Below are 19613 nucleotides of genomic sequence, written 5' to 3'. Positions count from 1 at the left end.
TAATAATAATAATAATAATAATAATAGTAGTAGTATAGTAGTAGTAACGATAATAATAACCCAAATGTTCCAACTTATTATTATCCTTTTTTATTTTCAGTAATAATAGTAATAGCATCATCTTCAGTCAAAGTAACAATTGCAATAATAATACTGTTATGAGTATTTGGTTTTTTTTTTAAACCATAATAAATTATGGTATTATTATTATTATTATTATTATTATTATTATTTAGCAGTGGGGTAGTAGTAATAATAATAATAATAACAATAATAATAATAATAATATTTTTTATTATTTTAAAACCAAGAACATTCCCCCCCCCACACACACACACACACACACACACACACACACACACTTTGTAATAAAGTGCACTGACATATTGCTCTTTTTAATGTTTTAATACTATATTCCTTTTTGTGCTTCATTAAACAACTAAACAATTATCAATTCAGAAAAATATGTTCATATGTTACTTGTGCTTCTTACTCATGCTGGAACAGATTTGGGTCTCCTAGTTCAAGTTAAGGGAAAAATGAATGCTACTGCATCCAGAGACGTCCTATGACCACATACAGTGAATATAAAAACTCTACACACATTTTTATACATATACATATTATTTTATATCCCACTCCTGATTGCCTTTTAACAATTAAGCCTCACAGTTCCTTACGACAGAACAGAGAGAGCGAGAGAGCGAAAGAAAGAGAGAGAGAGAGAGAGAGAGAGAGAGAGAGAAAAAGGCAGTTGAACATTGCAAACATGTATTCGACGCTCCAGAAAGCCAGCAGGGAAATCATCATATCGAATATTTAGCAGTTTTCACACTTTATTTCTTGTAATTAGGTATATTTCCTATTGTAATCACTTGTCTTCATTGATACTAGTAATCTCTAAAACGTCATATTTACTATATCTTATTAAAACCATATTATTAGTAGGTCTGTAAATAGTTTAAATAGGTAAATATGTTCTAAATGAGTTGTTTATTAGTATATAATATAATATTAAATAGAAAGGTTTTGCTGTAACAGGTAAATATCAAAAGACAATAGAGTACAATGAAGTTTTCATTAAAGACTGAAATAATTACAGTGTGCTTTCTTTTTTAATTATTGTTTAATTCTTCTTTTTAAGTCTTTTAATTGTACATTTATAACACATGCATAATATGTATTAACAAACACCCAGTCTCTTCGTGCCCCTTTTTTGGTTTTGGGCCACTGCCCCTCTAAATGTCTGTGCACAGCCTGGTGTAAGAGTGAAAGAGAGTTTATAAGACTGTGGTGAGTCCTGCTATGGTGAAGGGTTTAAAGAGAGACAGTGGCAAAGACACAGGGCAAAGCTGAAGGTTGCAGATTTGAGGATTGTTGTGATGATGATGGACAGCATTAGAAATGGGTTTATTAGAGGGACGGCGCATGTAGGACGTTTTGGAGACAAGGTGAGAGGTGCGGTTTAGATGGTTTGGTCATGTGCAGAGGATGTTAATAACAGAGTGATACAGAGATGAAATGGGTGCAGACATGCGATCAGACATCCGAATACCACATTTAAGATGCACCGATTCTGACGTTTGGTTATTTCTGTTTTATTTTTGGTTATTTCTGTTTTATTTTTATTTATTTTATTTATGTCTGTACTTTGAGAGTCACTAACAGCTGGAACCAAATTCCTTTTGTGTGTCAACACACTTGGCCAGTAAACCTGATTTTGATAATATATATATTTCACCAGCAGATGGCGCTGTGGTTATTACAAGCAGGTTTTCACGCGCGCGCAACGTTGAATATTCTACGTCCGCTCTGTCACAGTCCTTCCGGTTTGGACGCCATTAGAAAGCGCAGGTACGAAGCGTTCGAGCGGTGTAGTGTTTTCTAATCTTTCTTATATCTTTGCAATCTTATGATTTAAAATAATTCTGATTGCTTCTCCTAACATTTAAAAACCTGTACAAGATCGTCGTGTCGCCATTGCGGTTTATTTTGAAGCGATTTTGGGTGATTAAAGGAGCACGGATTGTACACCGCTTTTAACGGGGGATATGTCTGAACAGAACCCGGAATAAAATAGATTCATTCATGTTTAAGGATAAAACCTGTTCAAAATAAAGTGTATTTCTTTAATGGATTAAAAACAGTTAAAAACCTGTAATAAGTGAAACCAGGTCCTCCATCAACCTGAATTAATGTTGATTACTGGCTGTGTCCCAAATCCAAAACCTCACCTGGTCACTTACATACTGTAGTGAGATATTTATGGAATGGGACGTTCAACAATATGCACTTATGTCAGCTTTATCTATTATTATATATAATTTTTGTAGTTATACATGAGAATGATATTGAGCAGAAGTGCCACAGCTTCCTGTGTTGAACCCATGTTTTCTTGTTCTCCAGAGAAATGGCTGTTCGGTATCCCATGGCGGTCGGCCTGAAAAAAGGCCACCCAGTGACCAAGAACGTCACCAAGCCCAGGCACAGCCGCAGGAGGGGGGTAAGTTTATATATATATATATATATATAAGTTAATAGGACCTCATCAAACTCATTTTGTTATATCGATATGTGGTCTACACTTGTTGCTTAGACCTTAAACATCTTATGTTCTTAGGTCAAGAAATGTCTGAAGCCCATAAAGGCTTGTTAGGGGGGTAACGGTCCACTTGTTTGTGCCGAACCGGTGCACATGTGTACCGAATGCAATCCTTTTTACGTGCGGAACATAGTTCAAATCTGAGTTTCCTCACGGACGTATTAAGTGGCGGACCGCAAATTTGTTTAGTCTCCGCCTCGTAATTCGTATGCAGTGTCACTGTGATTACTTATTATTATTATTATTATTATTAAACTTGGAAAACATACACAGCGATGGCTCAGTCCTTTTTCTTTTTTTTATAACCCTGTGTGTGTGTGTGTGTGTGTGTGTGTGTGTGTTAAGATTTCTTGGATTGATAAGTTGTAAAATGGATGATATATTTGAACTAGAGGTGAAATTAGTGGGATGCTGCAAAAAATAAAAAAAAATCACGTTGCAGTTTGGTAACAACCGTGCAGGTTTTCTATTATTATGAAATCCACGTATTGATGTGAGGGTTTAATGAAGTTGGTTATTTATTTATTTTTTTTCCCTCTCCAGCGTTTGACCAAGCACAGCAAGTTTGTGCGCGACATGATCCGCGAGGTGTGTGGCTTCGCCCCCTACGAAAGGCGTGCTATGGAGTTGCTGAAGGTGTCCAAAGACAAGCGTGCCCTCAAGTTCATTAAGAAAAGGGTTAGTCTTACTTCATGACTTACTTTAAAACTTCTAAAGGGAGTTGTTGCAAATCAGTGGCATTGTGCTGTCCGGGTTTTGATTGTACTCAAAGTCGTCTTAGAACGAATATTGAACAGAGATCATCCTCGGTTTAGCGTATTTGGGTTTGGTTTAATATCGAATCTCAATATATGCATGAATTAGTGTTTTTACATCACACACCTGGCCAAAGTCTCAATGCAATTTACATAATTTTAATATACACTAGTGTAAGAATAATTGTGAATTGTAAATCCTAACTTTTTGTGAGACTTGAGGTGAACTAGGTGCAATTTTTCCTGGTTTATAAAACAGCAGATGAGCCAATCAATGTACAGGTTCAGTCTGGAATAACTGGTGTTTTCTCCTACCCCATCCATCTCTCTGGTTCTGAATTGATTTTTTTGCATTGAAAGATGTGACCATCTAAAATTCTGTCCCAGTAAAATACAATTAGGTTCGAAAAGTATATAGTGCACTTATCGGGTAAGATTGGGACTCTACTCCATTAAAAAAAAAAAATTCTCCCCAAGAGAAAAAAACCTGCATGATTCCTTTTTTAGGAGGAAAGAGATGAATAGTGGTCTTAAGTAGGACCATGGACAGCTACATGATCAGTGTGTGTGAAATTATAAATGTAGTTTTAATGGTACATTTACCAAAGAGCTACTGGTTGTTTAACCCTCGTCATTTATTTATTTTTGCTTGGATTAAACTCATCCTAATATAAAATAGATGTAAAGACACACTTTACACAAACTGGATCAATTCAGCAGTTGATAATGCATTGAAATGATCAATTCCTTCAGTCATAATGTCTCCTGTGTTTAAAACTTTCCTGAATTGATGTTTATGAACCACACTTTATTTTTTCATCCTATAATGTCTAATTTTGATTTTAAATCTTTATTACAATTATTTATTTTTGTACAAAATTGATCTGCATAGACTTCAGTCTATGTGGTGAGTAGTGAATTCTCAGTGCTGTAAGTGTTTGTTACTGTAAATACTGATGTGTGTTTTGTTCTCCAGGTCGGAACTCACATCCGTGCCAAGAGAAAGAGGGAAGAGCTCAGCAACATTCTGGCTGCACTGAGAAAGGCTGCAGCCAAGAAGGAGTAACCTGCATCATTGGACAAATAAATTTGTATTACCAAATCTTAGGTTTTACTGTTTTCATTACAATTTCGGTCGTTCCAAAATACATACTGATGACTTTCCTGGTTATTATTACAATCTTGGTTTGCATTTAAGGTTAATAAATATGCAGCCGGATTTAGAATAAGCTGCACATTGTCCAGACACAATACCAGGCTTGGAGAAGAATATAAACGAGTTGGAGGGTTGTTTTTAGGTTTGTGTTTCACACTGGTACATTTTAAACGGGTGGAATAAGTTGGAGGTTACAGGCTGAAGGATGTAGAATTATAGATAGTTTAAACATTGGAATCAATTGAAACTGGATATTCAGAATTATGAAGTGCAGCAACTGAAAAGTTTGAAAATGGTTAATGAATATTCTAATAAACGCAGTGTAAAATGTACTTTCATGATCCTATAGGTTGGGCTGTGAATTTGATGGGTGCTTGATATAAAATAAAGTGCTTTAAGAAGCCCTTGAATCTGTCCATGGAAGTGTGGCAACCCTGTAGCTGTAATCCCTTCATATCTCAAGCATAGAAAGAAGCATTGGGTATTTGCAATAAAATAAATAAGTTGACAAAATAGCATCAAGAAACACAAGCAGTAATATTGTAATGTATCCACATTGTGTTTTATGTATATCTTTAGGTGGTAAAATACAGAATTATCTAGGAAAAAAAACACCTTGCAAAATGGATAGTTTTATTTGGTAATGGTGGTATGAAGTCTGCTGGCTCTGAGGTTTTATTAGAAAATCTTAGGAAATCTTCAACTGTTCTATTGGATTGTGCTTTAAAAGTGGATTAGAACGTTTCTGACTGGTCTGAAAGAAACGAAACTTTTTTATAATTATATATCTATCACTTTCTAACAATTTTTTTTGTCTGAAAAATTGACTCATTTTAAAATACTCAAATCTGAAACAAAACTTTGATGTGAAAATGGTATTTTCTTGCAATTTTTACTAGCCCATTGTGGAATTCTGAGTAATAAGCCAATTCTTGTTAAATATATATATATATATATATATATATATATATATATATATATATATATATATATATATATATATATATACTGATTATATATAATATATATAATATCTTTTTATGAACTCAAAGATCTAAGACTTTTTCTATGTACACAAAAGACCTATTTTTCTTAAATATTGTTCACTAAATCCGTGTTAGTGAGCACGTTGCTCCTTTGCAGAGAGAATCATCCACCTCACAGGTGTGGCAGATCAAGACACTGATTTGACAGCATGATTATTGCACAGGTGTGTTTTAGGCTGGGCATAATAAAAGGGCACTCTAAAATGTGTAGTTTTACTGTTTTGGGACCGAAAACCAGTCAGGTTCTGGTGTGATCACCATTTGAGTTGATCAGGTCGCTGCTTATGGCCTGTGGAATGTGTGTGTATATATAAAATCTGAAGACATGAGATGACAGATCAGAATTACAACTTTCATTTCATATTTACATCCAAAAGTGTTACAACAACTTTGCACATGGCGTGTTTCAAGGCAGACTTCAATTTCTAGGTGAGCAAAAGTTTAAGAAAAAACTCGTAAAAAAAAAAAAAAAAAGGCTGCTTGCGATCACTGCATCGGGCTGGCGTTCTCCATGGATGAAAATATCTGGATTTTAGAATCTGGAAAAATGAATTGGGAAAAAAACAAAAACAAACAAATACCCAAATTGTGAAGTGCTTCTTTTTTTCATTGAGATATAACCTGTGATGCAACATGGTGGAATAATGGCTGTGTAGCAGCAATAACACAATCCCAGTGTGTTGTGGTGCGTATTTGGGACGTCAGTGTTCAGCTGCCAGCTTTTCACTGAAGATGAGGATTTGAACTCTACAGTCACCCTGCTGGTAAATTAAACCTTGGTGGGTATCGGAGGCACCACTGTATTCCAGAAACTTAAATATAGCAGATTGAACTACGGTTCTTCATTTGCCTGTGAACACGATCTTGTAGATTTCTTGGTAATGTTCAACGAAGTGTGCTTCCAAGCCCTCTGTAATGTACTCGGCCAGATCGGAGAAATCCTTCTTGTTTTCAGCAGGGAGTATGATGCAATCAACTACAGCTCTTTTTGCCTGTTGGAAAATATAGTAAGGGATTACAAGAAGTGCTTGATGGTCTGATCTATCAGGCTCTGCATCTTAAACAGCATGTATACAGCTAGTCCACGATTTACGATGCAGATGTGTTCCAAAGTATAGATCAGTATGGGGTAGTTTACTGTAATTTATTAATAATTTAACACATTACAGTATAGAATTTAGTGAAACACTGAATTAAAAATATATATAAAATATATAAACTTCCTTCCTTTCTCTTTTTTCTCTTCCTTCCTAGATAGATAGATATACAGACATAAAACCAGACAGACGCGGGGGTGCGGATTTGTAAAATCCATATATTTTGCAAAATGTAAGATAAAACAATAAACTGAGATTTCAAATCAAAGTTAAACGATAGCTGTTTTAGTGTCCAGGGTACAAAATGTCTACCAATGATGATGATAATAAAAAAAAAACTTACAGCAATGGTTTTTTCCTTGATTCCTCCCACAGGCAGGATCTTCCCAGTCAAGGACACTTCTCCTGTCATGGCCACATTCTGCCGCACCGGCATGTTGGTGGCCAACGACAGCAGAGCCGTGACTATAGTGCAGCCTGCGCTGGGGCCGTCTTTAGGAGTGGCACCCTGAATACGAGCACAAGAACCGGAATTACAGCATAGATTTACACTGTATTTATTATTAAAACTGCTTTATTACAGCAAATGTAACTATTTATCTACATTACGTTTGGTTTCTTTGCAACAAACTACGTAAAATGCAAAAACTGGACAGTGAATGACTGTGGAATTTAAATTGGACAAGACGGAGAACAGGAGAGAAGATGTTAGCAGACGGCTTCTTTACCACAGTCGAACATAGAGGTGGAAGCTTAATTGTCTGTGGTTGTTTTGGAACAGGGAAGGTTGGAGGTTGGAACCAGTTCAAGCTTCTTGACTTGTAAGATATATTTAGAGATATTTTAGATTTCCTACTGAACTACTCTGGGATGAACTGGATCACAAGAAAGGAATCTTCAACTAGTGAAGAACACCTTTGATGAGTTTTCCAAGAGGCATTTCAGCTAAAAGTTTGGAAAATCGAACTTTGACAGGCAAACATCTGATTTACCTACAAAACTGTGATACATGTTATATCAGGTAATAACACAACACATTTATCAGTCAATTCTAAAATCAGAACTCATGATAATTCAGCATCTTTATTGTAATGTCTTACCTCTGGCACATGCAGGTGGACATGGGAGCCCACGAGGAAGTCGTTCTCCGGCTGTTCATTCATTAGGAAGGAGCGAGCGAAAGTGTAGGCAATTTTAGCGCTCTCCTTCATCACGTCTCCCAGCTGCCCAGTCACCTCCAGAGAGCCTTCTGCAGGTCCGTCTTTTTCTTTTGTGGTCCTCGGACGCTTCAAAGACGTCTCGATGAACAACGTGGAGCCACCTAGAGAAATCATGAAAAAGACAAGGTTATGTTTAGGGATGTAACAAGAACCATTAATAATTGCTACTCATACAGCAAGACCCTTTTCTGCAAAATCCATTCTTACAACATGTGAAGAAACTAAAACAAAAGCTCATCTTTGACAAACGTATGAACAAATCCACAATTCTTTGAATCCGTCAGTAATCTGTGCAATTCACAAAAGTGAAATTCAAAGCATGCAGTTAATTTGTAAGTGAAGTTTACATGTGATAACCTGCCAGTTTTAGAATCAAAGGTCAACCTGTAAATATAACATGGCAAAAAGTAGTTGATTGCAAAGTAGTTGATTGCTGGAACTATCTGCAAAAATTCATACCTATAGTTTTTCCAGCTTTCGGTGCACGGTCTCCATTATCCATTTATCAGTATCCATTTTAGTCGGTTGATTAAATGATTATCGGAAAGTACGATCTCCAACCTAACTATCGGTAAAATCCACTATTAGTTGACCTCTAGTTATAATATTGCGTAACAGAATATTCTTTGCAAAAAAATACCTTACGGTTGAGCTTTCTAATGGTGCAAAAAAAAAAAAAAGGGGGGGGGTTTGCATTATTGTCAGGCTCAAATCCCAACAATACCACAACCACCCATGTGGCTCTTTTCCCAGTCTAACCAATCAGAGAGGTCATTATATCAACTGTAGAATAAATTCAAACTATAAAAGCATTATCTCTGATCTGTAATATTTGAATCGCATCCACTACCGCAGCAGCTTTGCTTTCCAAAAAAATATCTCGCAAGGGTGATCATAGAAAAACAAATCACTTGAGTCACGTCCTGTTGTATAATAGTGCATTTGTGTTGTTCCATATTCTCACCCATTGCTGTCCATGCCAGGCCCATGACCACACCCGGGGGTGTGACATCATACATTCGGTCCACAGTGAACAGGGGTTTGCCGACGTAATCCTGCAGATTGTCGGCCGTCACGCTGAGCGCAGCCTCCTCTCCTTTAACGATTCGGAATGCGGCTTTGCGGAAAACCTGGATTTGAGAACGCACTGTTACAAATCTTTTTATATTTTACAACCATAGAATGAGAAAACTTTATAATCATGATTAAGAAATAAGATAGCCCTTTACATAAACGTTCCCTTTACTAGAATTATTTACCACATTAGCTATTGACCGTGGCATTGCGGGATTCTAGATCCTGAAGAGTCAGAAGTTGTTAAAGTTGAAAACATTTATTTTGTTTGCATTTATGCCATTTGGCATATTTACATTTATGTCATTCATGCAACTGAGCAAAAAAGCCCAGGCCGCCTTCACTAGGGAGGCTTTAGGACCAAGCTGCAGCACGTCAGCATTGAGATCGGTGCATCTTCACAAAATTTATAGAGCCGCCGTATTTCCGCCTGATTCGTCTCGTCTCACCTTCTCCACCTGTTTCTGCAGGTTCCTGACGCCACTCTCTCTGCAGTACTGCCTGATAAGAAGGTTCAGAGCTTCTGAGGAGATGCTTGCCTTCTGCTCATCCAAACCACAAAGAGTCCGTAACTGGGGCACCAGATACCTCTGCATGTTCAGACAAGAGAATTAGTAACTGTTAAATGACAAATTATCAAAGTAAAAACACAAAACTGCAATTGTTTCTCTTATGCAAGTGGAAATGTTTGTCTTAAGACAACAATTTGTCTTGTTACCTCTGCGATAGCTAGTTTCTCCTGAGCCACGTAGCCGGACACATTGATCATTTCCATTCGGTCTCTCAGAGGTTCAGGAATTGTATCGGTGACATTGGCCGTGCAAATAAAAAGAACCTGTTAAAAAACCCGAACAGTGACATGAGATTAGATAATGACATGAGCACATTTTATTATTTATAAAAATAAACATCTGGATGAATGTAACCCAGCCGCACGCTCGACCTTTGACAGGTCCACAGGAACATCCAGGTAGTGATCCAGGAAGTTGGAGTTCTGCTCAGGGTCTAAAAGCTCCAGCAGGGCGGAAGATGGATCCCCCTGGTAGCCTCTACCTATTTTATCCACCTGAATGAATAGCACAAGAACAAAAGGCTGGATGTTTTCTCATTGAATGTGGGATTTGTTATAAAAATAAGCTGTTTGTGTACAAACCTCGTCAATGAGAACTAGTGGGTTTTCGGTTTTTGTCTTCTTCATACACTGGATGATTTTTCCCGGCATCGCTCCGACATATGTCCTCCTACAATGTACAATACGTATTAAAAAACACATAAAATCACACACATATAATTTCCACATATAATCACTCAATTAACGCTCAACCTGTGGCCTTTGATTTCAGCTACGTCGGTCATGCCGCCCACGCTGAAGCGGAAGTACTCCCGGTTTAGGGCTCTAGCGATGGAGCGGGCGATGCTGGTCTTTCCCACCCCGGGTGGTCCGTAGAAACACAGGATCTTCCCCTGTGTGCTGCCTCTCAGCTGGCTGACTGCGATAAACTCCTGCATGATATAAAAGTAACTTGAATTAGCACCCATTTCTCATGAACCTCATGTCCTCAATACTCATGAATGGATTTTGCGGTTCTAAACTGGAGGTCAGCTTACGAGAATGCGCTTCTTCACATCCTCCATGCCATAATGATCTTCATCTAGCACTTTGCTGGCTTGAGACAGCTCCAGGTTCTCCATGCTGTTGGTGCCCCATGGCATCGAGGTCAACCAGTCCAAGTAGTTCCTCGTAACACTAGGAGTGAGAGACACAAATGTTCCCGGGAACATTATTTCTGAACTATTCAAATGGATTTGTACTGGAATTGGACATTTAATAGATTGTGGACACCTGACCACAAGATCAGAATGTGCCTTTTGAACATTCTAGTCCCTATACACAGTATATATATATATATATATATATATATATATATATATATATATATATATATAACCTCCACTCTTTTGGGAAGATGTTCCATCAGATTTTGGAGTGTGCTTTGTGCTCGTTCAGCCACAAAGGCGTTAATAAAGTCTATGTCCAGCTCATATTCAATTGAATGCATTTTTATGTATAGAGCTTTTTACAATGAACGTCTCAAAGCAGTTTTAAAGAGATTAAGCGATAAAAAAACTAATATATAAGTTTGTTCCTTATAATTCCAAGTCTGTCCCTATGGAGTGTGGTGACGGATGGTATAAGGAAGAAACCTTGAGAGGAACCAGACTCAAAAGGAAACCTCATCCTCATGTCCTAAGGTCCGAACGTTAAGGCGTCCAATGATAAGCATTTAAATGCAACCTGTGGTCCTGAGCCATTGTAGTAGACAACTGATAATAAACATACACTTTATTGCCAAAGGTTTGCAGACACCTGGTCATAAATATGGTCAAATACATTAGAATAAACTTCACTCTTCTAGATGTTCTATTAGATTTTGGAGTGTGCTTTGTGGGGATTTGTGCTCATTCAGCCACAAGGGTGTTAGTAAAACCAGGCACTGATGGATATAGGGTGAGGAGGTCTGGGGTGCAGTCAGAGTTCACATTCATCCCTAAGGTGTTCAATAGGGTTGCGATCGGACCTCTATAGCAGGAGATCTTCCACTTCAACCCATGCAAAGCACATCATTATAGAGTTTGTGTCATGCTGGATCAGTTTTGGATCATGTAGGTTAAGTGAAGGGAACATTTTATGCTTCCGCATGCAAAGACAGAATATACATAATATACTGTGTGCCTCCAACTTTGTGGTAACAGTTTGGTGGAAGAAGCACATTATGTCTGGAAAAGTTTAGTGTCCCAATACTTTTGCTCAACCTGCTAAAACATTCTTTAAAATACTGTCCTTAGTCTCAGTTACATTTTAATCTAGATGAAATGTAGAATCAGTGTAGAAACGTTTTTTAAAAAGTTAATATATTTCTTTTGATATGATTTTTTTATTATTATAAAGTACCCATAATTCCAAAACTGTTAAACAGTCATATAGGACATGATCCATCGTGTCCGATTTGATCTGTTTTATCGGAGGACATTCGGATCTGTGCAGTAAAACCTCTGCGTAATTCAGCGACACATCTCTCAGCACTCACTTGAACTCTGAAGAGTGATTATCCAGAAGACTGAGTTTGTTCAGCTCCTCGTTGATGACCTCCATGACGTGTTGTGGTACGGTGCGCTCCTTCAGCCTCTCTCGGAACTTCTCCTCGATGGCGTCCTTGTCCTCCTTCTCCAGGCCCAGCTCTTTCTTGATGATCTTTAGCTGCTCTTGCAGAAGGTACTTCCTGTGTGTCTGCTTGATTTTCTCCTCCACCTACAGCATCAACATGGGAAGTTGTCTTTAATAAAATGATATTCTGCTAAGAAATACAACATATGCAGGTTTATATAAACAGGAAGTTGCTCTGAAAGATAAAATGCTCGATACAAATTAATTTTACACAGAAATCATTTCCAGGATGGTATAGCTATTAGACTAGTTATTGTAGATAATCATTATATGTTATTCTGGTTAATGTGAATTCGGATCAATCGCCTTCAAGTCAAAGAATTTCTGCAATTTTATATAAGAATTATACTGATTTAGTTCATTTGCCTCAGACTGTGAATAAATAATATTTATTTGTTTTATATTAATGCCATGAAAAAAGCTAATTAAATCAGCCAAGACGATTAGAACAATCCATCCAGTTAGGGCAAAAGTATTGGCACCCCACAGACAAGACTGTGTTGGGTCTCTATAGTAGTCGACACTTCAGGATTCGCTATAATATTAATTAATATATTCATATTAATTAATTATAATATATATATACTGTAATTTCCAGACTATAAAGCGCACCCATATATAAATTGAATTTTACAAATATTTTTTTTTTTTAACATAAATAAGACGTCTACACTAATGTACTTTACACAGGCTTTAATGAAAGACAGGTTACACACGGTGTAACGGGTGAAATATGTTGTGCTTCCTTTAGCAGCATAGCGGTATTTTAGGAATAGCCTGCCACTGCATTCTTCCCAGTATTACTGCGTGTGTGAGACTGAGGAATATGTCCTCATTATTTTCTGATGCTCATTTCTAAGTGTCTTTGACTAACCCGTAACGCTGTTGCCAAGAAAAATAAAAAAGCACGAGTTTTGGAAACCTGTCTGTGCTTATATGATTTCTGTTGCAACTGGAGTTAGCGAGCTCTCCCTTCACCCAGACTCAACGCGTTACAACGGCTTGTATCTAAACAGTAGCCGACCAAGAAAATCATTGTTCACTGTCTTCCTCCTTCCTTCACAACTATTTCTCTCTGGAGTTTATCTTTTGGCATCGTCGTGCGTTTAAAAAAAAACGCTTTTTCTCCCAATGCCGTGCAGATCAGAACACAGGTGAGGTGCGTTTCTTAGTTTCCGTTCGGAAACATCATTGGTCTAATGTTATGGGGTTCAGTTTTTTGGCTTGAAGTTTGTGAAACCGGGAAAAACCCAGGATAAATCCATAAATAAGCCGCTTCGTTGTTTAAACCGTTCAAAATGTGGGGGAAAAGTAGCGGCTTATAGTCCTAAAAATACGGTATATATATATATATATATATATATATATATATATATATATATATATATATATATATATATATATATATAAAAAGCATTTCACTGCATGTCGTACCCTGTATGTATGTGTATGTGACAAATAAAATTTGATTTGAAATAAACTTGATATCATTTTTTGTGTTATTTAATTGTTTTTTTTCTTTCATCACTACTTTTTGCACACAGATATAGTAAGGGTAACAGCAAAAGTTGTTTTGAAGTGAATTGAGCGGAGTCGTTGATATAGGTGTGATCAGACGGTTCTTACCTCCCTGCCGAGGCGCTGCTGAAGCTTACTCAACTCGTACTCCTTCTTCAGCAGAGACAGAGCCTTGTATAGGCGTTTGGGGATCTGTGAAATGCAAAATGTCAAATGTAAACACACACACACACAAACACACAAACATATATACATACATACATATACAGCTGCAATAACTAATTGATAAAATCTATAATGAAATTAGTTGTCAACAATGCAGTTATGGATTGGTTTGGCTGTTTAAATTACAGATTAGCTGCAAAATGGTAGCAGGAATATTCTGTCTACATTTTTTTTCACTTTTTGTTCACTTTATCTCGTTACAACAGGTTTACTGGCGGAGCTATTTTGTGTTTTGTGTATTGTCTTGCACTGTCCTGTGTTGTGATTTTTTGCACTGTTTGCACCAGGTTGTACACATGCACTTTATGTGGCAAGGGTTTTTCTTACTAGTCCTTGGCTCTGTGTTTTCTGTTTCTGTGATGTTTCTTTTTTTTGTTGCATCAGGGTTCTGGAGGAACGTTGTTTCATTTCACTGTGTACTGCATCAGCTATATATGGTTGAAATGACAATAAAAGCTTCTTGACTTGACTTGAAAAAGTACAGGTCAACTGGCAGCAATGCGAACAAACGCCAAATCTAAAAGCAGCAAATAACAGCAGCAATAAACGATTAAATATTTCAGTCACTGTTCACATTTAGTCACATTGCTTTCAGCGAACGCTGGTGCACTTGAACACCAATGCATTTTTTTCTTTATTTGTTTTTAATCAAGCCTGTTAGCTTGCTGCGTTTCTCCGTTCCATTCTCTTTTTATAGCATTTGTCTACTACAACAGTAACTCGAATGTGATTTACTGCGGCTCTACTATACGTTCAAATGCTTGTTTTTTTTAATGTTTGCGTAATTAATTTATGCATTTATCATTTCAATATTATGCTAAATTCATTAAATTATATATTTTAGATACTTATCTTAATGCTTAACTGAACACAATGTCTGTATTTTTTCAAACAAAAATTGTCAAAATAATGTTTTGTATTTTATATAGATTTTGTTAAAGTTTGTGATGATTTACGTAATTTAAAACACCATAATAACTTTAAAACATTTACCAGGACCTTTTGTCTTCATGCTCTATGTTGAGTATTGTTTTACTAAAAATAAACATATATTTGCATAAAACATCCATATTTGTCCATGCGCATGTTGATTAGAGTATTAAAAACTTGAAATGTATTAATGTAAGGATAATTAGACAAAAATGTACGAGTTAACTCATGACAATCATGCAATTAAATATTTCAATTGATTGTGTATATATATTAGAGATATTTCTTTTCTTTTTTTTGTTTTGATACCTACATTGGTTTCCTCCAGAACGTCCTGCAGCTCGTGTGATTCAGCGCCGGTCAGAGCAGCGCCCATGTCACTCAAGTAAATAGGATTGTCAACTACTCTCTGTCCTGCCTGCATCATCTGTAGAACTGATTCTCTGCACAACAAAACATGACACACACTCAGTAATATTCACTGATTGCCTGAAAGTAGACGATATAACATAATTGATGTGATTAACAATTAAATGCCCATCAGTAATTATGTATAATAACTACATAATTTCATAATACGAATATCACAATCTATACAACAATCTATAATCGATTTCAGAGAGATCACACTGAAAGTGGAATATAAGCAAAAAGCAATAAATATACTCAAATAATGATCAAATTATATAAAATGCCTCCACTGTTTACAAAAAAGTAAAAATAAATAAATAAATAAATGTATACATACATACACACACACACACACACACACACACACACACATATAAGTATGGAATAACACACAAGTTGTGCTTTTGTCTATTTAAGTAATTACTGTCAAAATTAGATAGATAGATAGATAGATAGATAGATAGATAGATAGATAGATAGATAGATAGATAGATAGATAGATAGATAGATAGATAGATATTCTACTTTATGTTTTGTAACATGCGATACAAGCCATCTCGTGTTTTCTATTCCACTATAAATACAGCATACAGAGGTTTTATTGTTCCGCAGCCCAAGTGTAATAGGCTTTTTTTACATTTTTTTTAATCATTGGAATAAAAATGAGGAAATGTACCTGTACAAAGGATTTAGAGCAATGATGTCCCGGATGGTCTTAACAATCTCGGCTGTCAGAGCCTAAACACAAAGCGCTGATTAGCCTCGAACCCAAAGCAGAAAGAAAAACTCCAGCAGCGCAGGAGACGAGTCAGTACCTTAACCTCCTCTGTGACCTGGAACTCCTCGTGTATGACGTTATCGACCTCCACCATGAGGATCTCGTTGCTCTTGGGTAAGGGAACAGCCTCCACAATAAACTCAGCCTCTTTTACTTTCTCCACCATCTCCTCAGCCGAGGCGCTGTATCTTTACGAACACGTTTGGTTTTCCTCCGCTGAGCTTTGGACTGGTCGGAGTCTGACTCCGGTGTGGGGGGCGTTGCCTCGACCTCGACGTCCAGCTGTTTAGTGATCCGAATCCTGAATGTTTAAAAGGGGAAAAAAAGAGAGATGATGAGGATCTGGCAGGGACGCCACTACGGTTGGCATTGGAAGGTTTAACATCACCTTGGGTTGTTGGCACAGACTAGAGGTTGTTTAAGTGCCAGGGCCTTTTTGCTGAGTCGTACCACTAGTTAAAAATTCTTTCATCGCACTGGCAACAGCATTGAGTTTACCGTCTGTATATTTTTTTCAAACCACAAGATGTCGCTATTTTCAATACACAGGTCATTTTCAAAGCATTTCCTGGCACAATCTGACAGAAAGCTTCATTCATGAGCCCTAACACAGACCTGCTATTTCTTGTGCTAGTGTCAGTGCTGCAATTATTGGAAATAAACCAGAATTGAGAATTGAGCAGTGCTGTGTTATAGACTAAAACCCCAAATTTAGAATGAAATAAGAAAAAAAAACATCTGCGTTACCTTCGGTGTCCCATCACAATCATACGCAGCTTGTCGCCGAGATCTTGCATTTCATGGATCTGGACAAAAGTCCCAGTGTTGTAAACAGCGTCCAAATTTTCCACAACATCTGTCTCGTCACTGATGAAACACAGGAAGCAGAAATGTGCAAACGTGTACACAACAACGGAGACTGTATTCTCTTTTACCTTCATTCAGAGATATGCAGTGAGGATGGCAGTACAGGCGGAGCCTCGACTGTTATATTCTAATAAAATTTAATGCAATGAAATGTGAATTCTTTTTTTAACAAAATTTGTTCTCCCTGATCTGTGTAATAAATGCAGATTCTCTATGATTTTGTCTATTTTATTGTCAAACTTGCATTGAATAAGCAAGTGTCCGTGACTGTTTGTGTGAAAAGCAACAATATAATGTTTGTAAACCTCTTATTTGCATGTCATCAATCAATAGTGCATTACTTTACATATCTGTGTGAAAGATAATAATTGGCATCAATAGAACTGCAACAAAAAAAAGCACCACTAGAGGCAGCCTTTCCCCCTGCCGCAATGATAAGGAGAATTACTGAGAATTTAATCATCTCATCATTGCAGTTCATATAAACGTAAATCTGGCTCGGTCTGTCCACTGCCTCACCCGCTCTGGACCTCACTGCACATCTCTGCCCTCATTCATTTACTCCTTACTTATCATCCTTCTTGAGGAAGACGCCGGCATAGGGCTGAGCAAGTCGCACTTTTCTCCTCAGCAGATCCATCAGCTGCTTATTCTTCACCTGGAGACGAAGGGCAAAACATCTGTCCTTTCAGAGGGTTTTCATTTCCAACTATAAATGTGTACGATTTTTACGTATGCGGTTGAATGCTTTTTCATGCATTTTAAGATATTAACATGTTCAAGAGACGGATTCTCCTGCTAAACATAGCCATTTGCATGTATGTCTTTGTTTATGTTTCCGAAAAAAGGTTTTTCAAGTACGGCCCTTTACAACATCATGCATTCCTTCTAGGGACATTTTTCCTGGAAGAACGCTGGCACACAGCGACCAGACAGTGGGCACGAGTGCACCCACCACCATGCTTCATTCCGTGATTGAAGTCTTTGCAGCGCCAAACAGGATTCGCTCGAGAACAACGTCTCCAAAGAAGTGTGTTTTTTGGACGTGAGGGAAGCAAACCCTTGTTCAGTGCATCCCATAGAGACATGTCCTGCTGTAGTCGTTGCTGCTGTTGCTCTTGATGTTCAATTATAGACTCGGGATCCGGTTCTGGATCAAATATTTACGGTTGGATTTGATATATAAACTGACTATAAAGTTTTTGTTTCCTGTTTTATTTAAAGCGACGGCACAACTCGCAGACGATTGCTGCACAAAAGCTGCTGAAAAATATGCTTGTGACTCTTTAGCTCCGCCCACGGCATGCGGATCAAACTAAAGACTCTTTGGAGATATGAAGGATGAGATACTGCTCTACATGTCCTCAAGATTAACATGAGATTGGCTGAAACTGTCTATTTTGTCCCCTTTAACTGCAAACAATCTGGAGGGGGTGAAAAAGAACCAGATATTTGTCATATGAAAAGCGTGCATTGTTTTATAAACTGTAAATTATATTTCTGAGGATTTTTTTTTTGCATTACCGGTTGAGGGTATCTGAAGGGTAGATGATTAAAGGGAGTTATATAGGGATGATGAAATCTACAGGATCTCCAATCTATCTGAAGTCTCTTGACTGAATGTGCTGTTATTATAAAAGTTATTTGAAGGTCAACACTTTCTGGCCAATCAGCTTCCAGAATTCAATTATACTGTAATGAAGTAGTAAAATGACTTTTAAAGCAGCGTTACTACCTCGATGATCTTGATGAACCTTGGGAAAACCGGGTTCCTGGTCACAGCGATGAGAGGCACGTTGGGAAACACTTCGGGCACCATCATGGGAGTGAGAGCGGTGATGTGCAGGGGAGCAGAGCCGGATTCTGCTCCATCTCCACCAGGTTCATCGTCATTAGGACTGCTGCTTTCAGCTCCATCCTCTCCAGGGAGTCCGCTGCCCCTGTTGCCAAACAGGTATCTCCTCTGGTCATGGTTCATAAGCAGACCAGGTTGAACATCTCCCCTGGCGGGGGGAAACACACCGGCGATTCTGGTCCATTTTCTCAGCTCGGACACGCGCCCACGTCCTGTCACTGATGTCAAAGTGCCACCAAATAACGGTGACTTTTTACCCGGAATACAAGAGTGGGATCGTGTCGCGGTAAATCCGCTCGGACTGAGTGACTCTCCCGGATATAATCCGTGAATCGTGAGCTTTTTATTGAACCTACTACAGAAGACTGTCCCATTTCTGTACGCCTGCCTGTAGCTGCTCCACAGCTTCATGTACGCCGCCATGTTGATCTCGAGAGTTCTACAGGCTGCATTCCCACTTCCGGCCACTTGTGATGACGACATTGTGTTTACCCATTCAAACGTATAGAGCAGTTTTATGTAGGAAGAAGGTGTCTGAATGTAATTTAATATGTAAGCATGAATACTGTGTTTATAACTTAAGTGGCTTTAAATGTTTTTAGGTGATACTGAGAGTTTCTGGTATGATGTGACTTCAACTTTGTTTCGTAAATTCGAAACAAATTTTACACCTCACAATACTCCGATTTGGAACGACAAATATATTAAACATAGTAATAAATGCTTATTTTATGAGGACTGAATAAATACAAATATTGATATCTAAGATGTCACGAATGTGTTTGTTTCACAATCAGGCATATTATATAATATAATTATTTTCTATAATATTTCTCTCATTTTCTCCCTTACC

The 19613-nt window shown here is 37.6% G+C and overlaps 2 protein-coding genes across 3 annotated transcripts; one reads left to right on the top strand and one right to left on the bottom strand.

Moving 5' to 3' along the window:
* The first annotated feature begins 1754 nt into the window (after positions 1 to 1754).
* On the top strand, positions 1755 to 4459 carry rpl36 (ribosomal protein L36). Of its 2 annotated transcripts, none has more exons than XM_046857321.1 (4): positions 1755 to 1854; positions 2407 to 2503; positions 3146 to 3280; positions 4334 to 4459. In XM_046857321.1, exons 2-4 carry the CDS (start codon positions 2411 to 2413, stop codon positions 4421 to 4423), a joined length of 318 nt encoding a protein of 105 aa, XP_046713277.1. In that variant the 5' UTR covers positions 1755 to 1854; positions 2407 to 2410; the 3' UTR covers positions 4424 to 4459. The 2 variants fall into 2 exon arrangements, with proteins under 2 accessions (XP_046713277.1, XP_046713278.1); XM_046857322.1 differs by lacking the exon at positions 1755 to 1854 and adding an exon at positions 1983 to 2007.
* A 1438-nt stretch (positions 4460 to 5897) lies between these two features.
* Positions 5898 to 19230, bottom strand: lonp1 (lon peptidase 1, mitochondrial). The gene is given in 19 exon segments (XM_046857319.1): positions 5898 to 6551; positions 7000 to 7164; positions 7757 to 7977; positions 8841 to 9006; positions 9400 to 9540; positions 9669 to 9785; positions 9894 to 10016; positions 10104 to 10191; positions 10275 to 10453; positions 10559 to 10697; positions 12040 to 12260; positions 13803 to 13886; positions 15163 to 15292; positions 15937 to 15998; positions 16076 to 16222; positions 16225 to 16339; positions 16786 to 16905; positions 17475 to 17563; positions 18641 to 19230. Coding segments are annotated over 19 exon segments (3000 nt in total). The 5' UTR covers positions 19184 to 19230; the 3' UTR covers positions 5898 to 6401.
* Between the last annotated feature and the right edge of the window lie 383 nt (positions 19231 to 19613).

Source organism: Silurus meridionalis, chromosome 9 (genome assembly GCF_014805685.1).
Source record: "Silurus meridionalis isolate SWU-2019-XX chromosome 9, ASM1480568v1, whole genome shotgun sequence".
NCBI lineage: Eukaryota > Metazoa > Chordata > Actinopteri > Siluriformes > Siluridae > Silurus > Silurus meridionalis.
This window is presented reverse-complemented; position numbering and strand designations above follow the sequence as displayed.

Excerpts from the sequence above, each read along its gene's own strand:
- rpl36 (XM_046857321.1), top strand. The coding sequence starts at position 2,411 with ATGGCTGTTCGGTATCCCATGGCGGTCGGCCTGAAAAAAGGCCACCCA. Across the intron at positions 2,504-3,145 it reads GGCACAGCCGCAGGAGGGGG|CGTTTGACCAAGCACAGCAA; the intron begins GTAAGTTTATAT and ends TTCCCTCTCCAG. Across the intron at positions 3,281-4,333 it reads TCAAGTTCATTAAGAAAAGG|GTCGGAACTCACATCCGTGC; the intron begins GTTAGTCTTACT and ends TTTGTTCTCCAG.